This window comes from Pongo abelii, chromosome 5 (assembly GCF_028885655.2).
Source record: "Pongo abelii isolate AG06213 chromosome 5, NHGRI_mPonAbe1-v2.0_pri, whole genome shotgun sequence".
In the NCBI taxonomy this organism is placed as follows: domain Eukaryota; kingdom Metazoa; phylum Chordata; class Mammalia; order Primates; family Hominidae; genus Pongo; species Pongo abelii.
The window spans coordinates 135,013,512-135,031,936 of NC_071990.2; the positions used below are offsets into that span (position 1 = coordinate 135,013,512).

General features: G+C 36.0%; 1 protein-coding gene and 1 pseudogene across 10 annotated transcripts in view; one reads left to right on the forward strand and one right to left on the reverse strand.

Moving 5' to 3' along the window:
• The window catches only part of EYA4 (EYA transcriptional coactivator and phosphatase 4), a 275,190-nt gene extending 257,041 nt beyond the window's left edge, over nt 1-18,149 (forward strand). For 4 of the 10 annotated variants that reach the window (XM_054558174.2, XM_054558175.2, XM_054558178.2 and 1 more), the window contains 6 exons: nt 4,438-4,496; nt 4,595-4,755; nt 7,020-7,134; nt 11,604-11,725; nt 13,573-13,673; nt 17,297-18,149. In XM_054558174.2, coding sequence (XP_054414149.2) covers nt 4,438-4,496; nt 4,595-4,755; nt 7,020-7,134; nt 11,604-11,725; nt 13,573-13,673; nt 17,297-17,377 — 639 coding nt within the window. In that variant the 3' untranslated portion in view covers nt 17,378-18,149. Of the gene's footprint in view, nt 1-4,437; nt 4,497-4,594; nt 4,756-7,019; nt 7,135-11,603; nt 11,726-13,572; nt 13,674-13,711; nt 16,081-17,296 lie in introns of those variants that run through there. The other 6 variants (XM_054558173.2, XM_003776926.5, XM_054558177.2 and 3 more) reach the window with 2 other exon arrangements.
• Nucleotides 2,089-2,946, reverse strand: LOC112133743 (10 kDa heat shock protein, mitochondrial-like; annotated as a pseudogene).
• Nucleotides 18,150-18,425: the final 276 nt, after the last annotated feature.

Consider the following 18,425-nt stretch of genomic DNA (forward strand, 5'->3'; position numbering starts at 1 on the left):
GAATGATTTTATATGTATCTGATAATAACAAACACCTTAACCTTTCCAGAACTTGAATTTTTTACATACAGCGATAACTTTTGGGGTTAGTTTTTCTGTTGATCAGTATGGATGAGTTGCATTGTAAAGAGGATCTTAATATTATTAGTCTTTTCAAAGGTGTAAAAGGAAAAAAGAAATTTTATGTGGTAGTATCCAAGTGAAAGTGCTTATTTCATTTGGTTAATTATTTTTTACTGGAAATAAGTGGAATAAATGAACTTTTAGCTTTTGTAGTGGCACATTAGAAGCCAGATGGAATAACTTTGCTACCCAACTTTTAAAAGAACACTACAGTGAGAAGGTGAAAGTAACATATAATGAATTTGTAACTAACTAGCAAGTTTGAAATGAATATTGGTACATCAAAAACATGTTGTAGTCATGTATGGCACTTAAAGACATTTATTTTAGTTCAGGTACTATGTTATATGTATTTCAAAAATACCTGGCAGGATCTTTGGTAGAAGTAGTTCATGAGAAAATACTGGTATTGACTTTCTCTTCTCTGAGTATATAGCTTTTTAGTTGTGTTTTAGAATGTGATAAGAATTTCATTTGACTCAAACCCTAGAACTTAGCTATTCAACAAATACTGTACTTAATCAATAAAATAATTGAGTTTCTGCATATAAATTGAACTCTCACTGTACATGCGTGCCACACAAATGCTTGCACATCCAGATAAAGTGCCCAAGGAAACACAAATGTTTTTTACTGACTTAACAGGCACTAAAACTAATAGAATCAAAACAGTAGCTTTCAAAAGCAGTCAGTACAGTTACATACATAGCCCCCATCCTTCTGCATCTGACTTTGAAAGGCAGTGTTACTTTCACACAACTTTTCATTTCAATAAACCTCTTATAGCCAAAAATTGTCTTGGGCTCCATAACTGGAATTAAATGATTTCTACTCTTGTTGACAAAAAGAATTCCTCAAGAGCGTAACTCTAACATTAGCTTATTATGTTGTCATTGTTGATGTTGAATATTTAAGCTCTCAGGGTGCTTTTTTTTAAAAAGAAAAAACCGAACCATCTAATTTGACACTCCAATCTTTCAGTAGATACTGCAACATATATAGTAGCAGCTGTTCCTCACATAATTCCTTAAAAGATACAAATTTAAATCCTCCTAATAGAGACTTCACTGCATCCTGCCCAACTACAGAGAAGGCAGATGCCCAAACTACCCTCCCCCAACAGAAGAGAATACTGTGTGTTTAAATAAAGTGCTATTTCAGTTAGAATAACCTCCAGAAAAGAAGTCTCCAGGAAGTTTGAGATGGCAAAAGTGAGAAAAGACTGCTGTGAATTATAACTGATAAATATCAGTAACAACTTTTTGGTCACTTTGTAAGACAAAATTAAAGTATTTAAAGTTAGTTCTAGAATATTTTCGAATGTTTGAGTTCTACTAAAATTTGTTAAAGCCAAAACATTACAGTGTTTTTAGTATTTCACTTTTTGGTCAAAATGATTCTTACAAAGTTTCTCAGAGTGAAAAATAATTGAAGAACAATTATTTAGCTTTTTCTAAAAATGTAAATAATGGAAGTTCAGGTTTCTTTCACTGGACCGTAATCCTTAGGCAACCGTCCGGAGTCAACAGGCATAGTTAACTAGGCATAAATTTAAAGAAAAGTTAAATTTGGAAAAACCTCAAATATAACTTCAATTATGGAGCTTATGGTCCAATAAGTGTGATATACTGTTGTCCTCAGGAGTAAAAGATAAGTTTTTGGGCAACCTATGTACAAATTAATCATGCAAGTTAATACTTAATGTCAGAGTAATTTCTCTAAAAATTATGATGAGAGGGTATTATTACCAGGGAAATTTACAGGGATTCCTCCACTTTTTTGAATGTCATTAATTTATTATAAAAGAGAGACACAGAAGTTATTCACCTGTGGAAAGACTTCAGAGCTTCAATGTCATTAATTTATTATAAAAGAGAGACACAGAAGTTATTTACACGTGGGAAGATTTCAGAGCTTCAGTGGAATGGGCAACTTTGTGTGACACCATTTCAATAGTGATTTATTTCAGTCTACGGACTTTCCAAGTATGTCACCATCTCTAAATAAGAAATAGTCTCATCATTTAGAACTACTTTGGTGCCTCCATATTCTGGGAGAAAAGCATTATTTCCAACCCTTATGCTAATGGGTAAAATCTCTCCACTCTTTTCCTTGAAGCCCAGTCCAGCAGTTACTATCATTGCTTGCAATGCCTTTACTGGATGTTTTTCAGGAAGCATAATGCCTCCTTTGGTTACAGTTTGGACTGCACTCCTTTCAGCCAATACTTGGTCAAAGAGGGGAAGACATTTTCTAAATACCTGTCTGGCCAGGCCATTCCTTGGGCAGTCTCTGCACTCTTCTCTCTCCCTTCCTTCCACTCTTGACATAAATATCTTCTTACTCTCCTCACCATTTAGAATGCTTTTATTTTATATCATCATAACTTTGTGTTAGAAAATTTAAATGACTGTGGTAATCCTGTAAAGAATTAGCATTTGTCCCGACTTCTCCCATTTATTTAAGAAAGAATTGTGGAGTGATTATTCTATGCTAGATTGTGCTGTAAATGTGGATGTAACCTGGTGAACCAAATGCCACACTCCAGGGCACTTCCAGTCAGATTAAATTTCGGGACCCATACGTGTAGGTGGAGATTTATTCAAAACTTACTAAACCTGTAATTTCTGTAAATTATATGAACTTTAACTTACCTGGATTTTCAAGTTACATACTCAAAAGGTACTGATTGGGCTAGTCACTGAGTTTTGTATATTAAAGGAAGCCTGAGTCAACTCTACCACCTTTAAACTGGAACTGGATTAAACACTTTCTGTGTGGAAATCTGGAGACTAGATATGAAATATTTGACTGCCAGATACTTTCAAGCCCAATAATGAATATAAATAGTAGGTGAAAAACCTTTGTTTAGTATGGTGTATTTTCAAATTTAATGATTCTTTTAAAAAATTAATTTTGAATGCTAAGTACTATGTATATAGTCAGAAGCTGTGAGTATGACAAAAATACTTTGAGGGGGACTAAGGAGTCCCAAGATGTTAAACCATACCTACTCTGAGGTTAATATGATGTAGTTATTTATTATAAATAATTTATTTTTATTTATTATATATTTATTATTCTGAGAACTAGGCATTTTAAATGCCCTCACCAAATTTCACCTTTAGATCTTGTAATATTGCACTGGAACTTTGCAGATTATTTGAAGATGGACTAAGACTCAGAACAGCAAAGAAGGATCGAATCCTTATCCAGAAAAGTTACCATTTGTTCTGAGCACACAGTAACTTACAATCAGGTCAGTTGTGGCCGGGCACAGTGGCTCACGCCTGTAATCCTAGCACTTTGGGAGGCCGAAACAGGCGGATCACGAGGTCAGGAGATCGAGACCATCCTGGCTAACACAGTGAAACCCTGTCTCTAGTAAAAATACAAAAAAAAAAAAAAAAAAATTAGCCAGGCGTGGTGGCGGGCGCCTGTAGTCCCAGCTACTCAGGAGGCTGAGGCAGAAGAATGGCATGAACCCGGGAGGCAAAGCTTGCAGTGAGCCGAGATCGCGCCACTGCACTCCAACCTGGGCAACTAAGCGAGACTCCGTAACAAAAAATAAATAAATAAATAAATAAATCAGGTCAATTGTGTGGGTATACTTATATAAAGTTTATTTTGCTTGGAATTTTGTAGCACATTTGAGATGATAAATCTTCATTATTTCCCTTTTACTTAAAAGTAGTCTTTTTGATTTGAAAATTTAAAAACTTGACAAAAAGAAAGTGTCAGTTTCTATGATCATTACCGTTTTTCTGTGTCAAAAGACTAGGACCTTGAAATAACACCAGCATGGTTCTTTCATGGTTCCGGTCCAGCAGGAAGACATGGAAATTCCACAGGACACCATAATCTGAAGGCAAGCCCCTCTGTTGCCGCTCAACAAATGATAAATAATAGTAACCATCTGAGGTGTTCAGACTAAGTTTTGTGTATCTTCAGATCACCCATGCTTAAGTATGCACAACAGAAATGGCTGGAAGGGAACTCAAATGTTTATGAAGATTCAAGAGAATTTCTTATCAATAATTTTAAGATTAAATTTTTTAAATTGCTCTAAAGAAACTCTCATGCCGTATATTTTCTCACCTCTCCTTTCTATGGAACTCTTCTGGATTTAAATTTTGTGGGGTAGAAATGGTGCCATTTCCCAACAGAAGAAAACAAGAGTGAGGCAGTGAGATGGACGGGCACATGCTGCCATCTTCTGGCGGTAGTCTGATCAGATGAGAAGATGGGAAAACCTTCAAGCATGGTAACGAGCATCATTTAGAAAACAAATAACTTTTCCAATGTTTTTAACAGGAGTGTGATCAAGTTCATATAGATGATGTTTCCTCTGATGATAATGGGCAGGACTTAAGGTAAGCTATGCCTTTCAGTATGCTGTTTCCTACAGAAATTTGGCTGTGGAGTTTTGCACATGTAATTATTTCTTTTTAATGTATTTTGGGTGTTACAGTACCTACAGTTTTGCAACTGATGGCTTCCATGCAGCTGCAAGTAGTGCAAACCTTTGTTTGCCAACAGGTGTAAGAGGAGGGGTTGACTGGATGAGGAAGTTGGCTTTTCGTTACAGAAGAGTAAAAGAATTATATAACACCTACAAGAACAACATTGGAGGTATGTGTGGCTTTTTCAGTCTAACAAAGGTACTCTGGGTATAGGTAGAATTCAATCTGTAGTTTCATGTTAAAGATGATTCTGCTGTAAAAGAAACAAGCAAAAGCTCATATTAAACCACATTGAGCCAGAAGTTTCTTAGAATTGGTGGGAAAAAATTTAACTACAAAATAAAACATGCACCACCATCACATGAATTGGGAATTCTTTGTGTAACCTTGTGCCCAGATGTTTGGTCAAGATTTATAGCAGGGCATTTAGTTGACCCTTTATCAACTGGTTCTTGGAGCATTATCAGTGAAAACCAGACAGAGGAGCTGACCGAGGCAACGGGAAGAAGACCTTTCTCAAGAACAGAGCCTCAATCATTGAAGGAGGGTGGTTAGCAAGCATTATCTTTCCAGAATCCCATCAAAAATAAATATAAACGGTTATTCATGTCATTTCAAAGACTTTCAACAGGTTTATTTTATCTCTTAAAAAAATCATGTTTTATGACAGTGTATCATTCTCATGCATAGTGTCAACTATGATTATCATAGTTTTTAAAAGTTCAAATAATCTGTAGGTAATATCCAAACCATTTTATACCCCTTCGTATATTTTACAGGTGATATTAAAACCTTTGATATCAAAACTGTGATCTGGATGTGCTTCTGTATATAAAATAAACCTTGAAGATGTCTTATTAGAATCAATTTTAGGTAAACAAGATTCCTAAAATTTGCTATTAGGTCACATCAGACTAATCTCCCAGGATTTTGTTTCTTTATGTGCTTCTCTTTTTTTCTAAAAAGGAAGAGTAATTGAGGAACATAAACTAGAATCCAAAACAGAATGATACAGCTAAATATACATGTGCATACTATACCTACATATATTCATATATATCATAGAATACAATATAGTAAATAAAATGTTCATATATAGTATATAATCGTATATATCCATATACATCATGAGGGTGGGGCTATGTGTCTGGTCACCTTGTATCCCCAGTGCCTAGCAGTGAAACACATAAGAGATGCTCAATAGATACGTAATAACTCCAAGAGAACAAAAAATGTAGAGCCAAAGAGGATAATAAAGTTAGCAACAAAAGGGAGCTTAGATATGGAAGACATTCATTTCCAAAAAGAAATTGACCCCTGCAAGCTGCTGACTTGCATGGGGTTCTGGGGAGAAACTCTGATTTCCTGATTTGCTCTAGTGCTCTGTACATGATGCTTTTGTAAAATCAAATAAGTAGATTTTCTAGTTAAAATCAATGGTGGATAATATGTTTAACTTTAAAATAAATATCCCCTTGGGAAATCTGAGTTAATTTTTATCATTCATCATTTCCTTCTTGCAGTGTATTAATCACATTATTTTAAGTTAACAAGAAGACTAAGAAATAATCTTGTATCTTAGAAACTTTAAACAACCACGAGTCTACTTTCTGTCATACGTGAGCATCTCTTTGTTATAATGAGGACAAATGAGACTTGCTAGAAACTATAAATTTTGATTGAAAAAACCATACAAGTGTGTATGTGCTCCCGATATTCTAAAACACAATTTCAATAAGAAACTTTCCTTTTTAATGGATTTACATGATATTGTTTTATCATAAAAGCAAGAACTGGATCTTTTAAAATAAAAAATTAGCACATCTATCTTTTTTCTTATAACATCAATATTATAATTCATGATTGTAACTGTAAAATTCTTAATTTCTTTTTACATAGCAAAGTATTTATAGTAGCATTAGCAGTAGTATTAGAAACATTTTAACAGCTACATATGATGATGCCATTGTTACTGTTTGAAAGTGGAAATGATTGTGATTATTAAGAAGCTAAACGTTTTCAGACAGTCAAAACATTTGGGATTTGTGTCCCTAGGTTGGTGAAGCCCAACTATTCCTCCAGACCTCAAATATCACAGTCCCTTGGAATGAGATCCAGGCAGGGGCATGTTCAAAGCTCTTTAGCTGACTGAGATCCACTGCACCAGGTTGTAGGATCAGCGAGGGCAGAGACTGGGGCCACTTTTCACTGGCACTACCTGAGACCTAGAAGTTCAGTAAATATTCATTGAAGGAATGAATGGATAATCAATTCAGAAATGAAGGATCAATATGGACATAAATCTGTATCTCTCTGCATTTCTGATATATACTGAAATAAAAATGATCTATTCCAGACAGAAGGGAATCTAAACTAGATATTCTGAGAAAATATTCATCTCTCGACTCTGCCTTGGTTTTTTTGGTGTTGCAGGACTCCTTGGCCCTGCCAAGAGGGATGCCTGGCTACAGTTGAGGGCAGAGATTGAAGGTCTGACAGATTCCTGGCTAACAAATGCACTTAAGTCTTTATCAATTATTAGCACTAGGTAAGTGGAATTGTTACCTTTCTATGTGTATCGTATTGAAGATTTAGTTCTAATTGTACAACACAGAAAAAGCATGTTAATTCCTAGATTGTTTTAGACTTTAAGGGACCTAACAATTCTGAGTTCAGTGATTTTTTCAATTTCAGTGCGTGTGCATGAGAGAGAGTGAGAGAGAGAGTGTGCGTGTGTGTGTGTTGGGATGAGAGAAAGTTGCTGCTTCTCAGAATAAACAGAAGACCCTATCTCACCACCCATCTCTTCTCATAGCAACTGATAATCCCCACAGAATGGTTACATACTTCTAATGAAAAAAGAAAGAGAACTCAGTAGGTGGCAAAGTACAAGGGGGTGATGGCAAATATAAAACAGTACTGTTTATACAAAAATGCATGTTTTAGGTGTTAGGCCATATGGATAATACACATAATGTAAGCATATCAGAAAAGCAAGAGAAAGCTGTTGAAAAAATTCTAACCATTTTGTTGTTTGAACTAAACAGTGAAATTCTGACTTGTGTCAGTATACAGAGCAGAATTAAATCGATTTGTAACCAGTTGTACAACCAGGTGCCAAATATGCTAGTTCATAAAGTGATGTAAGTCTGGAACATGATAGCTGGTAAGGTAGATTTGAATCTCTGTACTGTCCGCTTCCATGATTTTATATCTGAGTTAGGTGAAGAAATAAAAGCATGCTTAATAAGTGGGAGCTAAATGATGAGAACTCATGGACACATGTAGGGAAACAACAGACACTGGGGCCTACTTGAGGGTGAAGGGTAGGAGGAGGGAGAGAATCTGAAAGAGTAACTGTTAGGTACTAGACTTAGCACCTGAGTGATAAAATAATCTGTATAGCAAACCCCCGTGACATAAGTTTACCTATATAGCAAACATGCACATGTATCCCTGAACCTAAAATAAAAGTTAAAAAAAGAATCTGTCAGCATTTCCATAAAGAAAAGATGAATGGGCCAGGTGCAGTGGCTCATGCCTGTAATCCCAGCACTTTGGGAGGCCGAGGCAGGCGGATCATGAGGTCAGGAGATGGAGACCATCCTAGCCAACATGGTGAAACCCCATCTCTACTAAAAATACAAAAAAAAAAAAAAAAAAATTAGCTGGTCGTGGTGGTGCACACCTGTAGTCCCAGCTACTCAGGAGGCTGAGGCAGGACAGTTGCTTGAACCTGGGAGGCGGAGGTTACACTGAGCCGAGATCATGCTACTGTACTCCAGCCTGGAGACAGAGCAAGACTCCGTCTCAAAAAAAAAAAAAAAAAAGTAAAGAAAAGATTAATGAGAACATGCAGTATTTGCTTTTCTGTTCCTGTGTTAGTTTGTTAAGGATAATGGCCTCCAGCTCCATCCATGTCCTGGCAAAGGACATGATCTCATTCTTCTTTATGGCTGCATAGTATTCCATGGTGTACATGTACCACATTTTCTTTATCCAGTCTATCATTGATGTGCATTTAGGTTGACTCCATGTCTTTGCTATTGTGAATAGTGCTGCAGTGAACATGTGTGTGCATGTGTCTTTATAATAAAATGATTTATATGCCTTTGGGTGTATACCCAGTACTGGGATTGCTGGGTTAAATAGTAGTTTTGTCTTTAGATCTTTGAGGAATCACCACACTGCCTTCCACAATGGCTGAACTAATTTACACTCCCACCAAATGCCACATGTTCTCACAAGTGAGAGCTAAATGATGAGAACATGTGGACACATAGAGGGGAACGACACACACTGGGGCCTTTCAGAGGGTGGAGAATGGAAGGAGGGAGAGGATCAGCAAAAAAAAAAAAAATGGGTATTAGGTTTAATACCTGGATGATGAAACAATCTGTACAACAACCCCCCCATGACACAAGTTGACCTGTGTAACCAACCTGCCCTTGTACCCCTGAACTTAAAATAAAAGTTGAAAAAAAAAAGATCGATGAATAAGATGACAAATTGTTAGTTTTAAAAAAAGAAGAAAAAAAGCATGCTTAATAAATGTATGGGGAACACAGCATTCAGAGGAAGATTTATTTGGACTAATCGAATCAGAATGCAGAAAAGCCTGACAGGGCAAAAAAAAAAAAGTTAATATTAAGAACATGAAAGTAAATGAATAGTTGTCACATCCTGCACAGCTCCTGACCCATGGCACAGGCAGAGCTGCATGGATAGCAGAAAGTCCAAATGGAGAGCGGAGGGGAAGTAGCTTCCTGTGTCTGACTGGGGAAGCCATGGCAGCTTAGTTTGTCGGTGGTTCTAGGCACCATATTCCAGTGGGGGCTGTGGCAGGGTTGAAGCAGCCTGTGTCAGGTGTGGTAGTGACGGGTTTGGACTGTGGGAACCACATAAAAGAACCTTTGTAGGGACATGGATGAAATTAGAAATCATCATTCTCAGTAGACTATCGCAAGGACACAAAACCAGACACCGAATGTTCTCACTCATAGATGGGAATTGAACAATGAGAACACATGGGCACAGGAAGGGGAACATCACACTCTGGGGACTGTTGTGGGGTGGGGGGAGGGGGGAGGGATAGCATTAGGAGATATACCTAATGCTAAATGACGAGTTAATGGGTGCAACACACCAGCATGGCACATGTATACGTATGTAACTAACCTGCACATTGTGCACATGTACCCTAAAACTTAAAGTATAATAAAAAAAAAAAAGAAACAGATGGAAGGAGGAGCCAGAGAGCTTAGTCAGAAGAGTCATGTGCAGAACCAAGATTACCAATTTCAACTGTTTCAGACATTAGGCTGAAAATCAATTAGATTTCTCCCTGTGTCTGGAAAGGAAAGAACTGGGACCAATGAGTAGGAATCCTGCAAGGGAGATTCTGGCTCTATATAAGGAAGAAATGTCTAAACCGGTTGAAATGGGACTTGCTATCTCATGTCCTCTGTAATTGGTGACAAGAGAGACCAAATGTCAAGGACGCTGGAGTGCGAGGACCCCTGAGCCACTGACATGATGTGTAAAATGTAGTAGAGTGTGCATTTCTCTGAGAAGGAGGTTGATAGCTTTCATTGTTTCTAAAAGATGTCTTCTATATAAGTTAAAAAAGATGATTACATTATTAGATTATATATACTATATAATATATACAGATTAATTATTAAACAGATGGCTTTAAGGCAACTAAAGGAATATGTGATATTCCAGAAATAAATAAAGATATAACAAGGAAGGGAGGAGAAAAATAAATCAACATACATTGAGTAGTTACATGCTATGGAATTTGCTGAGTTATCCACATATATTACCATATTGATACAATTGCAGTTTTGCCATTACTTTTAATGGCAAAAAACAAAATTGCTTTTGCACCAACCCAATCGTTTTCACAAAATGCCTGGAATGTTGGAAAAACAGATGCTTTGTTGAATTATGTATTAGAACCCCTAGCAAAATTAACTTACCCTCTGACCCTAATTATTCTGTGAATATAGTCTCAGAATAATCAAAGATGTAAGAATATATTTTGGTAGCATTACTTATAATATTTAGAAATCAAAAGCCACTTAAGCAACTGAATTTAACTTTAAAAAATTCTGGTGCATCTACATGGTAGAGTAGTTTTTTTTTTTAATTATACTTTAAGTTCTAGGGTACATGTGCACAATGTGCATGTTTGTTACATATGTATACGTGTGCCATGTTGGTGTGCTGCCTATTTGTTTATATCTATTAACTATTACTCCCATCTCCCAACAAAACAATGTATAAAAACTACTCTACCGTGTAGAGTATATACATGTATAAAACTACTCTACCATGTATATACTCTACATTGTTTTGTTGGGAGAGGGGAATAATAGTTAATAGATATAAGCAAGTAGGCTCATGATATAAATACATAAAGTAGAATGCAAAATTGAATATATAGAATGTTCCCAATGGGAAAACAAAATCTGTATATGAACAGAAACACTGAAAGTAAATGCATGAAATGGAGAAAGCAGTTTTCTCTGGATGGTTAAATAATAGTTAATGCTTTTTGTTTTCTTCTTTATATTTGTCTTTTACAGATCTTCCTGTTACAAGTATATACAGTGTTTGTAATTTAAAAAGAAATGTAACTCTGAATATCACACAGTGCAAGTCATGAAAGTTCATATCCAAACCACATCTTGAAACTTTAAAAGCCTGTGCTTTATTTCATTCTACCATGTTTTCATTCTGTAACATTTACCTACGTATGACTTTTAATAGCATATTGTTTTGACAAAATATTTTGTAAAACTTTAAGCATCACAGTATAGTCATGGGTTTGTATATTCTTCTTAATAATCTGCCGTTATTGGAGGAGTGTCTGTCTGCTGATTGGCAATAGTAATGAATATTGAAAGGGACCATTAATTAAGGAATTTAGAGCCCACAGTGACAATTTTAAATCTATTAGAAGTTATTTAGTATTAGAAAACAAACATGTATATTTCCTCCCTATTTTAGGAGTAACTGCGTAAATGTCTTGGTAACGACAACCCAACTGATCCCAGCACTTGCGAAGGTTCTACTCTATAGTTTAGGAGGTGCTTTCCCCATTGAGAATATTTACAGTGCAACTAAAATAGGTAAGGAAATTATTTTCAACTCTGTATGGAATGTGTCCACATCTGTGTGTCTCTGCATAGTTCCCTTTTTCAGCAATTTCACTTAGTACATGAAACAAATTTGGATAAAGTTCAAATTACAAAGTCCCCTGCAACTCATTGTACATGTATGAATTTTTTGAGAACTGTTGCCTAGTGACATTAAGAACTCAGTATCTGAGTATAGATATTTCATTCTTGTATTTCACAGAATATTACAGCCCATGTTATCTAAATAATATGTAATATCTCTAGCCATAGTATTTAATAGTTTAATTAGTATGGCGTATAACGTTGCATCCTTGCATATGCAGTAATCTAGATCCAAGATAAAAATACAGTTTTGGCTTTGCAGGGGATTCTTTGATGGATTGAACGAGTGCCCTTAATTACAGAAAAAAATTAAAAGAATTTTATGAATCAGAAAACATAATAGGAATATTCATAACACATGAGTGACTGGAAATCTGCATTTCCAAAAATGTGCAGTAGCAATCAAAGAACCACAACCTTGTTTATTTAGATAATATCTGCTTGTGGAGCCATCTTTGATTTTTAAGTGCATTTCTCGCAGACTCCAACTTCTAATAAACATTCAAAAGCAAAATTTCATCAACTTCTGCCGTATTGAAAGACTTAAAAGAAAACTGATGTATTCCACTGTCTGTCAAGGAAATACTTGGGAAAATAAATGGGTTGTGTAATATGCCTTGAAGGTCAACAAACTTAGGCTCTGGCACATTGACAAGAGAAGTTCAAAATCCTAAAATCCCCCACCAAAAATAACCTGCCCTAGGCTTTGAGGAGGTCTGATGTTGGCCCTGGCAAAAGGAGCCTCCAGTGGCAGCTGTTTCAAGAGTACAGTTAAGGAGAGCCAAGCTTCCGTAGGGTAAATTTCACATTGTCATAAGCACTACAGTTCAGAGCCTGGATATCAGTACCATACATTTTTAATCAAAATGTGTGTATTTATGTCAGCAGGACTAATAGAAAGAAGGTAATTTTGCTTTTTGATGAATCAAATAATTTTATAGCAGAATAAATGTTTATTTTAGTAAAGACAATATTCTTTCTGTTGGCGCAATAGTTCCTTATATTCTTTAATCTGAAACAAAATCATTTTTATTTTTTCCTTTAAGCTAGTATTTTTTGGAGTTCTGAACCATCAGATTAAGAAAAAAGGCAGAAGTAGCCATGGCTGCATGAACATTGTGGGAGTGAAATTTAGAGAATAATGCCAATGTTTTAAAAACAAAGAATATGTAGAAATTCCACGGTGATGTTCCCGTAGTGCAATAAGAGGATACCAGTGTTGTCAGTACTGTGGCCCAGTCAGACAGCACCCTTAGCAGAAGTTGTTTGAGCAGGCTAACTCTCACCCACTTGAAGAAAGGAGTTGTTTATCAAGGTAAATTCACTTCTTGGTATTTCCTCTTTTTTTAGCGGTGAACCTTCAGTTTTTCTCTAGAACACATTTAGCTGACTTGTCTATGCTACTTAAAATTGATTTACAGAATTAAGCAAACAAAGGTTAAAACTTATAGTTGCCTGTAAAGTTGCCCCAATACTCTGTTGGTGGAGAAAAACATACTAATATTTTCTCTAGGTCAAATGCTTAACCCTACTGATATTTTTGGAGTGTGAAACACATTTGTTTAATCATCTGTCCGAAGTAACGCCTTATGTTATTCAAATATGTGTTGATTTCATAAACCCAGAGGTTGTGAGCCAGCTCAAGTGATGTTCAAGAGGCATTAACTTAACACTTTATGAATCTTTAAGTTAATGAATGCAATGGCTGGAAGAATAAGCAGTGCATTGTTTTTCAGGCAAGGAAAGCTGTTTTGAGCGTATAGTGTCCAGATTTGGCACTAACATAACTTATGTTGTGATTGGAGATGGCCGAGATGAGGAGCATGCCGCTAACCAGGTAACTTCACTCTGAACTTTATCTCATTTATCTTCCAGGAAAAGAAAGTTGCTTTGAACGAATAATGCAAAGGTTTGGCAGAAAAGTAGTGTATGTTGTAATTGGGGATGGTGTAGAAGAAGAACAGGCAGCAAAAAAGGTAACCTGTCTTAAACAATGTTGGTGTGATACTTCTAATGCAAGCCTTTTTGTTTGCATTCCTGTAGTTTGGCCCAACGGCAGCTTGACAAATGGTTTAAATTTATAGATGCAAAGCAATAAGAGCATGAGAGGGTCAATACTTACATTCAAATAAACCATTTGGAGTTTAGCATTTTTTGCCTGAAATTTGATAGGAAATGCAGGGAAATTTAGTTATATTTATTTATGTGTTTGAATGTATATACATATAGTAAATATATATAGTAACATACATATTTGTGTGGGCATGTATATACATGCTTATATAGATACATATGTATATATTAATACACATACAATGTGCACAGATATAGATGAGCCAGGGGATCTGCAGGAAAGATTGGGGGGGAGAATAACCATTGTTAAGCACATGAAATTTAGCAAGATAGAGATTAATGAGCTCCATACAAAAGTCATGTGAGTAGTTCATGAGACCTGCATGCCGTATGGTCCTCGTGAGTGCCTGGAAGTAGGCATGCTCCATGATAAGGAATGCTGAGGGCAGATTTAATAGCTGAAGAAAAACTGCTACAAGAGATTTTAGTAAGTGCTACTGAAATGGGATGTATTGCTCAGATCCTTTTGCACCAACTTGTCTTAGCCGTAATGTGCCTCACATCTCCTAGAAGAGTTTCATCTGTTTTGGTGAGCCAATGGTACTTGATTGAAGCCAAGCAGCTGGCTTTGAACACATTCAGAAGATCCCATAGGCCCTAAGTATTTTAATAAGCCTTTTCATCTGGCCCATATTTCTGAAGAAGAAACCAAGGCAATTAAAAACCATTAAATGGTTGGTTCAACATCAAAAGAAGAATGATATCAGGATAGGCCCTCATCACCAGACTGTCAGTCAACTCCACCCTAAGATCTACTGCTGCCTTCACTGAACGATAGAAAAATATCATCTAGCCAAGATAAAAGTGATAGAATTTATAAAACAAAGCCAGATGATGAATTAGTATTTTTAAACAATGACATGCCAGCCTATACTGTTTTACATAGAAAAAATGTTATCTGTATCACCCTAAGGAGATTTTAAATCATCATCTAATAACCTTCGCCATTTGCATGTGCTGGAGTGTTTACCTGTTTTCAAAAAACAGTCAACATAAACAGTTTTATAGAAAAGCTTACGGCTATAAGAGAAAGGAAATGATGTATGTTTCTAGTCGATTTAAATCAAGCAAAATGGAGAAAAGGAAAGCACTTCCACTTTAGAAGTTTTGGTGACGTATTGGCAGCCATACTTGCTTTTCGATTACATTTAAGAGAGTGGGTTCAGGCTCTGCCTCCCACAGAACACCTCAGCCTTCATTAGCAGTGTCAATGACCCAAGACATCACACTAGCCCCAAGCACGTCCTGTATGAGGTCAGGGCTGCAGCCTCAAGAAACACAGCTTTCATTGCTGACTACTACTTCAAATGCTTCCAGTCACACTCAACTGAAATATCTTCTGGAGTTTGTCAAGGTCCTGAGTCCATGCTGTGATTTTTCTTATTGGCACCATAGTTATACACAACAAAGAGCAGCCAATGATTAGTAATACAGCCCCACTCCTGCTAAATTTATGTGTCTTTTAGCCTATACATATTAAATTCACGTATATGTAGGTAAGGACTAATACAATTCAATTTTCCAAACCAGTAACACTATATGCTTTTGACAATTAAAACTTAACCGACTCTGTTTTCCACAGCATTAATGTTTAGATTCGGTTTACCATTGTTATACCATCTACTTTGTACCTAAAACTTCAGGAGGGAAACGCATAACCCTGAATGGAAAAGAATCTCAGATAGAATGCTATTTCCAAATGGTTGTTTATGTAGGTACAGTTTTGGTGATGGTGAAGGCTTATTATTCTATTTTAAAACAGAGGTGGTTGGTTTCTCTAGTACCCAGAATGCATGCTTTTCTTTGGATGTAGCGGTAATCGCATGTGCAGAAATGTTAAGTACTGTTTTGTTTTTACAAATAGATCTGAGCTGAATGAAAAAAATGTTACTTCTATGTGAATTTCAGTGCCTTAATTTGACCTAGACATATTTTGTTTGAGAAATTTAAGAAGAAATGTCAAAGTTTAGGAATAGGAATGTCTAACTGTGCTCTTCTGTAGAAACATATAATATTAATACAAGCTGTATATGTAGTTTGAAATTTTCTAGAAGCCACATTTTACAAAATTAAAGAGAAACAGAATTAATTTTAATAACATGTCAACCCAGTATACCCAAAATAATTGTCTTGATATCTAATTAATGTAAAAATTATTGAAGTCATGTTTACATTCTTTTTTGTTTGTTTGTTTTGTTCTAAGTCTTTGAAATTCATTATGTATTTTAAACTGGACTAACCACATTTCAAGTGCTCAATAGCCACATGTGGCTGGTGGCTACCATAGTGTGCAGCAAGGAATTATATAGCAATAAGGATTCTTATGCTACTTAGTTCTTAAATAAAACATCTTTTACATGTTTTATATCTATATACGCATTTCCCTTATATACATGAATATTTTATACATACATATGTTAGAAGATGTCATCAGCCCAAACTTACAAATCATGCTTTTGTTTTGTCAGTTCCTGTAGTGCAGGTTTTTTCTTTTCATTATCATCGCCAGTGGGGACTCTTTAGACAGTTTTTTTCTAACTACTCCCTTTCATGAAATTTTAATGTCACATATGTACTGTATACTATTATAGTATATCTTTTGAAGGCCACAAACCACGGTAATGTCTAAGATTTTCTGCCCCAAAAGAGCTCATTTGTGTCCCTTGGGAGATGATATCTTCCCAATTGAAAATGTATGCTAGAGTACTCAATTCTACACCAATTTCTCTCAATTCTACACCAGTGAAATAAATCAGGTCGACTCTACTGGCTTAAGTTATTGGTTGTCCCAGACAAGTAAGAAAGTTATAATCCCCACTTTTTTTTCTACTTTATATAGTCCTGCTTCAAATTATTTTTATACAGAAAGGAATTCCCCCTCTTTTCTTCCTAGATTAACAAAATTAAGAAGTTTGTCATTTTGTTTCATTTTATTTTTAACTGAGAGGCCCGTAGGCGTGATGCACTGATTAAAACTTGCTTTCCATCAGCCAGGTAGGATTTTGATGCCCACTTGCTTTCCCAGATGTTGATGTTGGTAGCGATACTTCCAGAATAAATATTAAACTATCTAAGAAATGTTAATATTTGCTATTATTCTCATTAAAATCCAGTTCAGATCTATTTCTCTGTTACTTTGACAGTGCCATATTGGTGCTGCCAAGCCTTCACATATGATCATCCGCCTTTAAACTCCCTCCCCTGAACTTGGGTGGACCACACATCCCTGTGTGTGCTGCTGCTTCATTGAGATGATGGTTGTGATCTCTCTCCGTGCCTCATTCCTTCCCCTTCTCTCTCCCATCCCTCCTTCTCCTAACCACACAGCACAACATGCCCTTCTGGAGGATATCCAGTCACTCAGACCTCCTGGCTCTCCACCAAGCACTGGAATTAGAGTATTTGTAACTGTGTTCTTTAGCCAGAGATCCATTTTTTATATTTCAAGTACACTGAATTTTTATGTGTGATTCAATGCCTCTGGCTCTACACATATAAATTGTCTTAATGGATGAAATCATATTTGGAATAAAAATTCCAGAATGAAGAATTCAGATTGCTGAATGGAGTTAAACTTTAGTGCTACAGAAAAGAAACTCTATGGTCTTATATTTACAACACTTTAATGGGTTTTTAAAAAATCTGTGGAGGTTGCTGGTACACACCAAATGAGTCCAAACTGGAATGAGCAGCTTTAGCAAAGAACTCTTACCCTGGCAAAGCAGCAACACACATGCTCCGTCTGACAAGGTGGTCAACAACATTCCTCAAAATGGGAGATCTTCTCAGCCCTGAGGTTTGAATCTGACTTTAGCCTACCTAGCCCAGAAAATCTGAATTGGAATGCACTCAGACTGTATAAGGACAGTCCTATTTAGACCTGTAATTTGTGTAAATTATTGATGAAAATAATTTACTGTGACTTTATTAGCAGCTGACTTTCAAAGTGGATGCAATTTTTCTTTCATTTCTTGGGGAGGGGAATGGGAGGGGAAATGGGAATATAATATTGTCTCTTTTTTAAGTTTGGCAAACAGAATGTTCATACTGATGTGTTGTGCCTTAAAGACAAGACAGCATTTGTGTGTTACAATGTAACTTTGGTTAAAATCTCTGTAGATAATGAAAAAAAAAAAAAAAACCTGTGATGATTCTTAACATGACCAAATTTAAAAGTCAAGCTCTCAGAGCTTAATTACCGCATCAGCAAGAAACTGAGTATTTTTTGCAATAAGAAAACAACAATAATAAAGGAAAGCTTGTGTTTTATTTGGGTTCTTAATAATTCCAATAATTGTATGAGGCAACTATTTGCGCATCCAACCATGAGCGGAAGGTTTGGGAAAGACTGTGGGACCTTTACTTAGAAAGTGAAATGTACGTAGAAGTCTCAAGTACCCCTTCTACAGTTTTACTGGAGAAAACTAAGAGCCATATTCATGACAACTTGCACAGT